This window comes from Sipha flava, unplaced genomic scaffold (assembly GCF_003268045.1).
Source record: "Sipha flava isolate LNK unplaced genomic scaffold, YSA_version1 258_pilon_pilon, whole genome shotgun sequence".
Classification (NCBI taxonomy): Eukaryota; Metazoa; Arthropoda; class Insecta; order Hemiptera; family Aphididae; genus Sipha; species Sipha flava.
Window position 1 is genome coordinate 1,149,596 of NW_020272917.1, and position 14,304 is coordinate 1,163,899.

At 29.7% G+C, this 14,304-nt stretch overlaps 1 protein-coding gene across 2 annotated transcripts in view; it reads left to right on the plus strand.

Annotated features, from left to right (window-relative positions):
- Nucleotides 1-14,304, plus strand: part of LOC112684833 — a 187,744-nt gene that overhangs the window by 155,521 nt on the left and 17,919 nt on the right. The window contains exons 6-7 of one of the 2 annotated variants that reach the window (XM_025556534.1): nucleotides 9,886-10,078; nucleotides 10,696-10,817. In XM_025556534.1, the coding sequence (XP_025412319.1) occupies nucleotides 9,886-10,078; nucleotides 10,696-10,706 (204 nt within the window). In that variant the 3' untranslated portion in view covers nucleotides 10,707-10,817. Of the gene's footprint in view, nucleotides 1-9,885; nucleotides 10,079-10,695; nucleotides 10,818-14,304 lie in introns of those variants that run through there. The other variant, XM_025556533.1, reaches the window with a different exon arrangement.

The window sequence follows — 14,304 nt, forward strand, 5'->3', positions numbered from 1 at the left end:
ACTAAAACTTATAAATAAAAACTGAAAAAATAATCGTATTACTTAGTTTTTCTATAAACATTTAAGTAGTGGAAGATAATATAATGTATAGTAACTAATATTATAATTATTTTTTATTAAAAAGATAAAATTTATTTTAATTAAATATATGAAACAAAGTCTACTTGGAAAATAACTGTTATTTATTAGAAAAATACTTGTATATATTTAGTTCTTAAGATTGATAATTTTAATTACCATACACGAAACTTTAAAATATGAAAATCTATACTGCTATTTAAGTGTGTTTATGTTAAAGAAGTACAATTATTGAAAAATCAATAGTTTTTTATTTGTTTAAAAATGTAAGGTAAAATAAAAAACAACAATAATTTTATGTGGAATCCATATAATCAGAGTTTTTTAATAGTTCAATTTCTAAATTTAAATAATATCTGTGGTTGAAGTACCAAAATATTATGATAATACGTAGTGCGTGTATAATATTAAAAAAAATTTAATTGTATAAGTGATTTTTAAAAAACATGAAGTATTATATTATAGAAATGTTTAAAATCAAAGGTTTTTCATAAAATATAGAATATATTGGATTGACTATTATGTGTTTTATATATTTAGAATAATATTTCATATTTATTTTCATTTTTTGAAAAATTGAATCGAATGTTTCATGTTATCACATCAATCTTACGAAAATACCTTATTTAGTCGGTACTTTAGAGAAGTCATTTTTTAAATTCTCGGGTAGTTTAAAATTAATTTGAAAAATTACCTAAAATATATAAAAAATAGTGAATATTATGGTGTAACTTACTTTAAACTAAAAATACATTAGTTAAATAGAAAACAGTTATTTTTACACTTGAAATAGTATATTCAAAAATACAAAAATATTTGTAATTTTAGATCTGAAACATTTATACGATGTTGATCAAATTTTGTTCATGTGATACATTTTATACACCTGTTTACAATGGCGTACATATAATTTTCTTATTGGGAAAGGGATTAAATTGTATACATAGTTCTTATGCCAAAATTAATATATAATTAATATATTTTTATACACTTTAGGAAAAAAATTAATGGTTATTTGATTCTATTACAATTGACGAATACTACATATTATACACACATTAAAATATTCATTATGTGCATATTTTTCATTTTGACTATTTAAAAATAGGATTGTTTTTTTTTATTCTTTGAATGAGGTTCATCCCGAATCCTCTTCCCAATTATACACCACTGTATGTGTACATGTATTAATTAATAATTAATTTTAATAAATATAATAAAGAGTTTTTGAACTAAAATTTAATCATAGTATTTTCTAGTGTTGCAATAGTAAAATTATTTCAAATTTACCGTTAACTAATCGATTTAGTAGTTTAGAAAAATATGATTAAAATACACATAAACTATACAGTTTTAATATAATTATTAGTTAAAATTAAAAAAAATTAAAATGCTCTGTATAATTATGTTTGGTACATATCAACAAAATCGAATAGAATAAAACCATTTTATCTCACTACTAAAATAATAACATTTTAATAAATATAAACCTGGACATACAAAAAAGAATAAAATTAGTATTTGTACTTTGACCTTTAAAAATACAAATTAACTTTAAAAATACGGTTTTCTAAAGGTCATATTAATAAAACTGAACACAAATAATAGAAAGTCAATCCAATCAGCAATGTTAAGCTACAAATAAATATTTCTTGATAATTCAATTACAATATGTATCCATTAGGAAAGCAAATGCATTTTTAGCTGATGATTTTTTGGCTGTACATTAACAGTATGAATATAAATTCATTGCTTTCTATCCTATATCCTGTACCTATAGTAAACGTGTGTTTTTTGAACATTATTTTGAAATGTCCTTATGTCGATTTCTGAGAACTTCTATAGATTTTGAGTAAAATTGCTTTGGGAAAAGTTTTATCTATGAAAAGATGGTATCCCAATATTTTCTAATACATTTGTATTTTTAAAAACGTGACATGAAAACGTAACACTGCACTTTAAAAGATATATAAAAATGTTGAACATATTTGCAGTTTAAATTGAAAATACGTGAATAGTAATCAAGAATAATAGTAAAGATTGTATTAATGAATATTTCATATGAAATATTTTTTAATTCTGTTAACTACAACTATGATTTTTTTAGTGCCATCGGAAACGATAAAACACGTGATGTAGCAATAACGGTGAATTATGTAGCGAGTAAACGTGCACAAACTTTGGGATGATTCATTAAAACGACGCATTTTCGCTAGTTTTTAACTGCACAACCTTATATATTTAATATCTGGGTCGCAATCTCAAAATAAACCATCTCAGGTACCCGGAATCTTGTCCAAAATCGTTACAAATAAGTTTTCGTTCATAATATTATACGCGGCTATTATAATATTATACTCACTCTGTGTCACGATTTCGTCCATGCCACCTCCGGAACAATATAATTATATTCGCGCACCCGTTTGAAGTCGGAAAAATTGTAAGTAATTCAAATTATACGACTGATCCAGAATAAACTAAAAGGCTGTTCTGACTTTATGTGACCTATCTGTGTAAATACGATGTATATATATATATATAATATATTATAAGGTATGTTAATTAAATGATCTAACCGGCGATGCTGATTATACATAGCTGTATAAGGTTTGATGTGCGGTTATACATTGGACATCAATATATACTATAAACTACACACATCCCAATTAATGTAATACATTATACATAATAAGGTCTTACATGTGTACTCGTATAAATACTGATATATGATTTAAATGTATAGATCCCCATTTTTGTTTTTCTTTATGTCGCAAGAGTTTTGAGTTCTTTAATCCTTAATTGATATTTATAAAATATTCTACACGAATTACATTTTCACAATTCATTTTAAAACTACTTTATATAATTATATTGCTTCACCAAAGATTTATGAGTGTAAAAATTAACTTCAATATGTTTTATCGAATTCAAATAGTAGGTACCTATAATATCATATTTTGGTTTTATACGAAAAAAATTAAATTGTTGTTTGTTCTAAATTGCATTAAAACATAACAATGATCTTCTTCTTCTTCTTTCTCTGGCACTTAGTACTCTCTTAGAGTTTTGGCCGCCATCACAATATCTCTCCATTTTTCACGATCCTCAACTAATTCCCTCCATTTCTGTACTTCAAATCTTTCCAGTTCTTCTTCCACAACATCCAGCCACCTTTTCCTGAATCTTTCTCGTGGTCTTTTTCCCATTGGTTTCCAATTTAGGATTGTCCTACTTATATCATCCTCGTTTCTCTGCATCGCATGTTCTAACCATTAGATCCTTTGCCCTCTTACAAAGCTGATAACTGACGCTATTCCCAATTCGTCTTATAGTTTTTTGTTGTATTTTCTTCTCCGTATAGCATTAGTGCTATCGCAAGTTGGTCCACATATTGTCCTCCAAATTCTATTTTCAAAGGTCCTAAGTCTTTTTTCGTTTGTGCTGGTGGTAGTCCAAGCTTCACAGCCATAAGTGAGCGTTGATCTTATTGTTGTATATAGTTTAGTTTTAGTCTTCATTGAAAAAAATTTTGATTTTAAAAACTTATTTATGGCATATGCCGCTCTTTCCACCTTTACGATCCTCACTTCTATTTCATTTAACCAGTCATTTTTAGCATACAACATAGCTCTTATATACCGAAATTCATCTACTTTTTAGAAAGTTAGGAACCCCGTGTTAGGGTTATCTCCATCTTCTAGCAGCTCCATTACTTTACTTTTTTCGGCATTGATTTTTAAACCTATCTTGTTAGCTGTTTGTTCAAGGGCTTATCCTGCCTTTTCCGTCTCCTCTAGGGAGTTTCCTAGTATATTTAATTCGTCTGCAAAGCTTAGTACTTGTATGTGTTGCTGACCGATTTCCACTCCAGTTGTTTCTAATTGCAGTTCCCTTATAGCTTTTCTTAAAGCTATATTGAATAGGATAGGTGATAGTGAGTCTCCCTGTTTTAAGCCAATTCTTACTTCGAAGGCTTCTGATAACGTGTATTTGATCCTTATTTTAAACTGTGTGTTTTCCATGAACATTTTGGTCAGAGTTACTAATTTTTGTGGAATCCCGAATTTTCCTCCAATATGTTGTTGAGACTTTGTCGGTGTATACTATCGTAAGCCTTTTTGAAATCTACAAATAGCTGCCAGATGTTTTGGAGGAATTCATACTTTTTTTCTATTATTTGGCCTATGATAGTAAGTTGTTCTATTGTTGATTTCCCTTTTCGGAATCCGCACTGGTATCTGCCTAAGTTTTCATCTGCGTACGATATTAGTCGTTTTAATAGTATTATCGCAAACACTTTGTAAGCTGAGTTAAGCAGTGATATTCCTCTATAGTTTTCACATATTGACTTGTCACCTTTTTTGTAAATTGGTTCCACTATGGCTTCATTCCAGCTTTTTGGAATGTTTTTATCTTTCCAGATTTTCCGACAAATCCTAAAAAGAAGGTTTTGTATCTTTTTTCCACCATATTTGATGAATTCAGCTGGTATTTCATCCGATCCTGGTGACTTCCAATTTTTTAGGTCTTTTATTGCTTCATAGACTTTTTCTTGAGTCACTTCACTTACCATTGATTCTGCTCCATATAGGTTTTTCCTTCTCTTTGAGTTATCTAGGATATCTGCGTTCAACAGTTCAGTAAAGTATTCCTTCCATCTATCGGCTTTTTCTTTAGGTTCCATGAGTATTATGCCATGACGATTTTTAATAGTTTTTAGACTTGAGTTGAACATTTTGTATTGTGTTATGGTCTTAGAAAAATTTCTAACACTTCCCATCGACCATCTTTCTTTCTGCCTCTTGTAATATTTCACTTAGATACTTTCTTTTCTCTCTTTGGAATACTCGTTTACATATCTTTCTCTCTAAGATGTATACTTTTTTGTGTCTGTACTATCTTCTTTTATGCAGTTTTCACGGGCCGTTTGTCTTTTTCTTATTGCTTGCCAACAGTTTTTATTAAACCATTTTTTCTTCTTATTTCTTATCATCCCAATGTTTTCAGTCGCAATTTGTTTAATGGCTTTGCTAACTTTTTCCCAGTCTTTATCTACATCATTCAATTTAATTTTTTTTATATATTCACCGATACTTTTTAAGTATTTTTTCTGGATTTCTTCATCCTTTAGCATCTCTAGATTTATCTTTATGCTATTTATTTTTTCTAGTTGTTTTCGACTCTGTAACTTTAGCTCGAACTTTGCCACTACTAAGAAGTGATCTGTATTGCAATTAAATCCTCTTTAGCTTCATATGTCTTTATGCATGAACGAAATCTCTTTTAAATGAGTATGTGATCTATTTGGTTTGCTGTTATTCCGTCCAGTGATTTCCAAATGGCTTTCTGAATGTCCTTATGTTGAAACGTTGTACTACTTATTGTCATGTTCTTTGCCGCTGCAAAGAATATGAGCCTTAGTCTATTTCCGTTACTTGTCTCATGAAGGCTTTCACTACCTATAGTTGGGCTAAATTGTGTCTCTCTTCCACACTTGGCATTTAGGTCCCCCAGTACTAATTCAATTACGTTCCCTGGCAGATTATCATATGTATGTGCCAGTTCCTCGTAAAACGCATCCTTGATATCCTTATCTTCTGTCTCCGTTGGTGCATGTGTGCACACTAGTACTATATTTAGAGGTTTTGTGTCAACTCGTAATACTGCTATTCTTTCTGAGACGGGATTGAACTATTTTATGTATGGTTCCAGGAATTCATGCATAGCACAACCGCTTCCATAAATGTGTCTTTCCTCCATTCCAAAGAAATAGATTATATATTTACCCACTTTAATCTGTCCATTTCCTTACTATCTTATCTCTTGCAAGGCTGCTATATATATTCCATATGTTTCTAGTACATTAGTAAAATTCTGGCAAGTTCTAGTTCTAAAAAGGCTCAACGTATTCCAGGTCGATATCTTAATTCCAGTTTTCCGATTTCCATGTCCTATGACCGTTTCTCTATGGCCGAGGCTGATATTATCCTGATGGTATCATAACAAATAAGTTTTTATAAGGTGGGCTTGTTAGCCCCACGCTCTACCCTCAATCTGGAGGACCAGACTACCCTAACCAATTAAGGTCAGGGTAGGGCTACTGCAGTACACTTATTAAGGTGCACTGGGCGATATGGATGCCACTTTCCTTACGCCTATATAAACAATGATATATATATATGATATAAACAATGACATTGAAAATTAATCACAATTTTGTATTACACATTTACATGGTGTATATATATTTTTAGAATATTATAAAAAGACTGTACATTTAAAATAAAATATGAAATTATTAAAAAAATATTAAAAAATTTGGAACGTCATACGCTACGAGAAAATCGTTTAACTATTCAAATTATAGTCTGTTACCTTTTTGTTCGTATTTATGTATACATTTATATTGTTATTTTTTTATTGTTTTTATAACGCGTTTACTAATACGTATTGCTGTTCATAGAACGAAAGTATACAAACCTATAATCAATCAATACTTAATAATAGTATGTAAATTAATATATGTTAAGCAGGAAAATAGTCTAGAAAAATATTTTACGACATCACCGAACAAAATTCAATGAAAGTTGAAAAGTATAACAAGCAAATGTGAAATTAATTTATATAATATAACCAGTTTAATTTAATCGTAAAGCATAATGGATAAGATTTTAAGTTTTATTACATGTCTGACTCTTTTTTCTCAGAAAAACGTCAATAATTATTACAACAAGTACATGGTTTCGCTATATTTAGCCGTAAGATATACACTAAATCTTTTTCAATTTAATCGTCAACGAAAAGTTTTACGATTTTAATACCAATATAATTGGTTGGAAACGAAAATTAGTCAAGTATCAAAACTTCAATAACATCGCATTATACTCGGTTAACTTGGCACCCTATGTTAAACGTTTTCAACTAAGTCTTTCATAGAAGTTTAATAAATAAATAGAGTGTAAATAATTAAATTTCCTATAATAATGTACATAAGAATGTGATATTATAGCCTCTGGATATTACTATAAAATCTGTTTCGTTCTGCAGTATCTTTAGCACAACTCTGAGTGAGAAAATAACAATTTAGGCGATAAAATTGAGATTGTTATGTTCGTACCACGAACAATCTTTTTATTTGTAATTTATCGTTGTTCCGTTTTGTGTTATCATTTTCGTGTAATATAACGGTGTATCATGCTGCTGCAGCAACGATCGGCGGTGACGATATGCCTCCGCGTCTGGTTGACTGGTCTGTGATTGCATCGTTATCAGTCACATGAAAATGTGTTGTTATTTTACGTTTTACAATTTTCCAGTTATGTTATTCGTATTGTTTCAAGTCATATTCTCAGTATTCCAAAATTTTCATAAAGTCAATTGTATTAGTTTTAGTGTAATGCCACTGACGCATTTTATCTTTATTTTGGTGTCCGACGGCCATAGTTTTCTGGTGAATGTCGACGGAACAATCTCGCTCTTCTTGTCCTGTCCTTCTTCGTATGCACATTTTCGTTTTTGTTTGTATACAGCCATTTCGTTAAACCATGTTTTCTGTATTTTATCTTATTTTGTCGGCTATTTGGTAAGTGTCAATCCGCATAATTGTATTGCTTTGAATTTTTTTTTTTTTTTTTTTTTCTTGGGTGATCACTTGCAAACAGCTATTATGAGTAACGTGGTGTTCATTCGTTGTATAATTTCCCAGGGCTGTAGACCTGTGCATTTTCATCGGTAACTATTACTTGATGGTTACATGCACGTGGGGCTGTAATTTGTATTGTTAAAGTTTTTGTTATAATTACGTTCCCCAGTAGTTGCCTCCGGATGAATTCGCCATCAAGCTACATGTGAATATTGGTTGACCATATTTGTTCATTGTTATGGAAAAGCCGACGGCCATAACCATCATAGGCAAATTGTCGTATTCATCTAAATTATTATTTTTCCTATCCTAGTAGCCGTAGGCATAAAATTATAATTATTATAATTAAATTTGTATTATATGTTTATTTATCTAGCCATTTATTAATTTGTTCATTTACATATTTGTTTTTCTATTATCACATTTTATACTATTTGTTATTTAATACTGTTGTGTCAACCCGGTAATTTATTATCACATAACACATTTTTTATTCTTACTTATTCATTCGAGGCGAACAAGTCAGCCTACTATTAATGAAGACAAGTCCAGCGCCTTCAGTTATAATATTTAAGATTTCCCTAAAAAATTGTTGCATAAAAAAACGTCTCTGAATATGGGTCGATTTAGCTAAATATTAAATTCAACTTGCTGGGCTAATTGGCCTCATTTTAGTTTAATTCGAATAAATATAGTTTTTTTTTTTTCATTATGACTATTTCAAGTAATCATCTTATAGTTTCTGATTTTGGTAAATTGGTTAGAACCAATTATTGTGTTTAAGTCATCTGTTTTCTGTGATTGGCTTGGGACCAATAGTTAATTACGTTTAATCATTCAATACTTGTTGATATTAACATCTAAAAAACGTGTTTTCATTTAAATACTATAATAATATTAATTAATTTTATCAATTCAATATTAATAATATATATTCATTTCCACTAATTTTCAGTTAATTAGTAAATTATTCTATTAATTATTTTTTTCAATAAATGTGAAATGGTTCATTACAGGAAAATATAATTTTCTCAATACTTATTTCAGAATCACATTTAAATAATGGTGTCTGGTAAGTTGTTCTGTTTTAAATTGATTTTAAATAAAAAATATTTTATACTTTTAAAAATGTTCTATGGAGTATTATTATTTTTAGTCTAAAATTTGGTACTGAACAAAAATTAATTGTGAATTCTTGTAAACTTACGAAATCGTTACTTGAAAGTTTATAGCCTATAAAACTCTTAATTTAGCAAACTCATTTCGATTTCAAAATCCAAATTTTAAAACGAAAAAATCGCAAAAAAAAAAAAATTACTGCTGAAATAACTCATTTTATCGTTTTTAAAGTATAATATATATATGTTGATAAAAAAAACCAGTTTTAAAAGAAACGTATCATTAAAATATGAAAAAGATGCAATTGTATTAAATTTACTAATCATAAACACGTCGTAATCATAAAATCGGTTGTAACAAAATAATTGAAGTGTATGAGAATTATTGTGTTAACCGTCCATCCAAGATATAATATACATATAACAAGACATTCGTGTTTTAAAATGTGGAAGAACTATTTCATATGAATAATTTAGAATACATTTGTTTTTAATCGCCTTTTTTCTTCTTTTTTTTTTACCTTCTTTTTATGTGCATAATATTATTTTTATTACGTACAAATGTAAATACTGTACAAGTATCCGCTTTAATAGATTTTTCAAACCATAATAGCATACGTATTTATATGATCTTATGAAAAAATATATTACATAATAATTATATTTTTGACATCACAAAAACGATCGAAAAATATAATTCTGTGTTGTACAATAACTCTTGTAGGGAATTAATTAATTGTGAGTTTCAAGTAGCTTAAGTAATTTTATAAAAATATATAATATTTAATGGTTTATTTATTTTTTTTTTTCGTCATAGTGTAAAAATAATAAGTTCTTGTATACTTTGTATTTCTTTTTCAACCTTTATGTACATATAATTACATCATTAGCATGTATTTTTATAAAAAAAAAAACGCAACGAAAGCGACGGCTACAGTATGCCGTTAAAAATTGGCCCGTCTGTAATGTGGCATGTTATTTTTTACGTAATTTATTCTTGTTAGTAAAAATGATAATAATAACACAATATTTACTGATATTTTTCAGCCCCCGGACACGTACATGAAACCGATTTTGAAAGCAGCGTCGGACTCGGCGACCGCGATGCGACTCACGTTACCCGTCTCGGACCGACTCGGTGCCGAGGTCCATCTGACATGCCTATCAACCATACCTGGGTTCCTGAACGAAAAATCTGACTATCATGACTACGCCGACTACAGATCATCGTCGATTATTGGTAAATATAATAATTATTACAATACGACGATGATTGCTGATGTGACGTACGATGAGTAGTAAAGGACGTTCATAGATGATAGTATGTTGAGTTAGGTAGTCGGGAAGTGTAGGGGAGTTTCTTCTATTTTATCTGAATATAATTTAACGAATAGAAAAATCGATAAATTTAGGCGAATTGAACATGATATAATTTCAACATGTGATCAGTGTATACTCGTATGCTCTTTTCAATAACTTTATTTGATCAACAGCAGTTAAATCGAAGACGCATGTAAATCGATTTCGCCTCATATTCCTGCAGTTTGAATTCAAATCTTTACGCATCACCAGTGTTTTTGTAAATGTTGCATGCGCCTAGTATTAATAATAATGGAGAGACGAATTAACGGTAAAAAATAAGACTTACTCACGTTGCTCACCGACACCTGTGCGTTGTTTATTCGAGTTCTTCTTATGTCGTTGAAACGGAATGATTCCAATTCGTTATACTAAACTGTATTTCGAATGGTTGAAATTTCAATTACAAGCAGAATGTATAGATTTTGGAATTTATGTTTGGTTTGAAAGTAGAGGAACGAATAGGTGTATGTTTCAAATAAGGTTATCGTTTTTCAGAGTCACGATGACTTCAACGAAATCGATTTCACGGATTTTTTCATGCCGTTACGCCGGTCATTACACATTATCGTTATTTCGTGAAATCATCGAGCTGTCCGTCGCGACGACACACGTCTAGCCGTTATAACACGGTAAACCTATAAAAAATGTTTCGTTAAAAAACGTCAAAAAACTGTCTCGGTTGCTACACTTTTCAGTGTCGGAATCGATGATGATGATGATACGTAGTGTGCAGATCAATTTGACAATTTGTGTTCGCACTTCGGAGCGCATCATTGTTCGAGTTCTTAACTATAATATTATGTGTACAATTATAATGTATTCATATACGATGGTATAAAGTTATAGGCAAAGTTTGCGGTCCAATGTGTAGATGCAGTTAATGTGACATATATGACATATATATATATTATATTATATATTATTCTATATCCTTCGACGACCTCGTCGATGTTCATCCGTGAAAGATAGGGGTAAGGGACTGGGTAGAGACCACGATAACACATGCCCCACGAAGTTCACTCAAGCCCATCCACTGGAGGCCGCCACGAACGAGATTAATTACCGCCATCCCTCTCGGTGTAATACCCTGTGCGGATGTTCATGTCGCATCGTCTAAACTGTTGAATATTGCACGCGAGCTCAACTACGCTGCTGCCACCACCGCAATTATCTCGTTTTGCATATTATGTATACATACTTAGTGAGTTTTAATATACGCGCACGTAACCACAGTTTGCATGTGACGTAGTTTTAAAAATATAATTTAATGCGTAATATACGGTTGCAAGCCTAGACATCAAGCCCACAAATGCTCGTTAAGTCGATAATATTTTGTAATCATACTCGTATTATACCTAAGGCACTCATAATATTTGATTCACGTTTAACAGCTCCCCGGCGACCGTGCTTTTTCTCAAAAACTTGTACCTCAGTCCATCTTAACATAACGAGACTCAGCGCGATATACAATCGACATAGAAAATAAAAATTATAAATAATTTCAAACAGTAGCGGGTATGCTTACGCGGGGGTGGATTGATATGAGACATTTCTTTATTTGGATCACTAGGCCGGTTTTGAGTAGTTATGTTACGGTGGCCCTGATTATTTTACGAACGTTTTTGAATATAGTTCCGACAAACCTGCGAACTTAAGACTTCATCACTATTTCAACGGTCTCTTCGATCGTCAAATTAGAGTTTCATCCGTATACCGCATAAAATAAATCAACTATAATTTAAAACAAGAATGTGTTCATATCATTCTAAAAATATAATCTAAAAGTAAACAGATAAATTAATATGACACAAATAAGAATTTTCGATTAATTTAACGTGTACGCCTAAAAGTTTCAGTCTGTCCCTATGTATTGTATGTATATAATATTGTTTAAATACATCAAAGTTAACTTCTTTCTCTCTCACCCACCGATAAAAATATATTTTTCAACCGTATTCAGAATACGATTTTTTTTTCAAGCAACTTTGACCTTTATAATTTTGCTCTATCTTCAAAATTGACTGATTGAGAATGAGTTAAATTTTCGATTTATAAAATTTGTATCTATCATATTTTTCAATATTCTACTTAGAGTTTTACAAATTTATAAGTAAAAAAAAAAAAAGTCATACCCTTAATAAATAGTAAAACCAATACTAATAAATACAAAAAACTACACGATATACCATACTTTCAATAGTGACAAAAGTGTTGACTTATAAAATAACCGAATTAATGAAGATTGTCTATCTTCATTAATCATTATCAGTCGTCATCAAATGGTCAAACTCACTGCCAATCACATTGATTGTCATACAGAGCTAACCGTGTACGAGTAGCTTAACTTACTTGTCAATTGTAATTAGTTAGGGATAGTTTTGATTTTAATAGGAGTCTCAAAAATACAGTCTAGAGTTGAATGATTGAATATTTTTTTGTTAGATGTAGACCCTATTGTGAGACATTTATCGAATGTTAACCTTACGTACTTGAGTTAATTTACTAATGGCAGAACTTTATTATTAAATAAACAAGTACATAGTCGGAATATAGTAATATGAAAGTTAAAAGAAGTTAAAAGAATAGTGTCTTTATTTTTATTTTTCATCATTTTGCCAATAAATGAATCGTATTTAAGTGATTTTATATCATATAATTAGCAGTTTAAAAATCATGGTATTACGCTAATATTAGTGAGTCATTGAAATTTGTGTCAAAAATGTATAGAATAAATAAAATAACTTTGAGGTCTCATGGATGAACATAAAGTAGAGAGAAATAATGATGTCACTTCCTTATAGAATATTTACTTTGATAGGACAATATGTTGAATAGCTGTTTTTAGACGAGCCGTACAGAAATGATCTGATAGATAAGATAATTAATTAATTAAAAATTAAAAAATGTCTTAAAATAAAATTACTTTCTATATTTGTACACAATCTATGTACTGATATTATTACAATATACAATTTTTTTTTATAGATGGTTATATTTCATTTTATTGACTCAAATAAAAAACTAAAATAATTAAGAGGTTTTATCAACTATAATATTATTATTTAATTTCTTTATATTTATCTATTAACCCAACGTTGTATTTTATACATTTAATGTAAATCGTGATTAATATTTATAAAAATAATTAATACTAAGAAAATCGTTTTTATATTATAACAATACAAATACATACATCATAAAAGCGTTCATTTCCTTTCTTTTGTTATTATTTTAAAGGTATATTATTATCTTTATCTCTTTTTATTTTTATGAAAAACATTGTGTAGATCTGGACCCCAACCTTTAGTAAACACAATGTGTTATTATAAATAAATTACAAACAAAACCCCTGGTCAGAATAGACGGAAAACGGTATTGTTTTGATTTTGGGTCGTTTAGTTGTGCAATAAGTTCAAACCTGTGCGAACGAGAAGAATCATTTATTAATGCGCCCAGCAGGTCATCAGAGTATGTAGGTAAAATAGTAATAATACGAATAATAATACAAATACGAAAACTTACTGGTTTCTACGTATTAGATATTAACAACCACAAACGAAATCAACGTTCATTATATAAAAATATCGTTGTAATAAATTGTATAAAAAAATACTTCGATATGAATATATTAATTAAAATATATATATATAAAATCAATAAACCGAAATCCAATGGCAGAAAAATGAAACGTTTACTGCACTAGTCTTGAAAGATGACACACATGTATTAGTAACGTAAAATTTTTCACCGTTGCATACACTCGAAGAATTATTAGAAGTGTACACATGTATATATTAACCGTAAAACGATATACGACCATTGAACCGGAGGCTCGATAACGCGAGTATACTGTCTATACAAAGCGTACTTCTGTTCGCTACTTGAACCGTTCAACTTCAATAATCATAAACCACCCATAGAGTAAATATAGTACTTCAAACGATGCACAATACAGTATAATATCCCGTGTTCGATACGAATCGCTGATTTACGTGGTCGGTCATCAACAGAGGTAAAATGTGTTATATCTTACTTCATTGCATGGGCTTACGGTGGAATATTTTGAAATGGTATTGAGATTACGAGTTGATGCGACAAAACGTA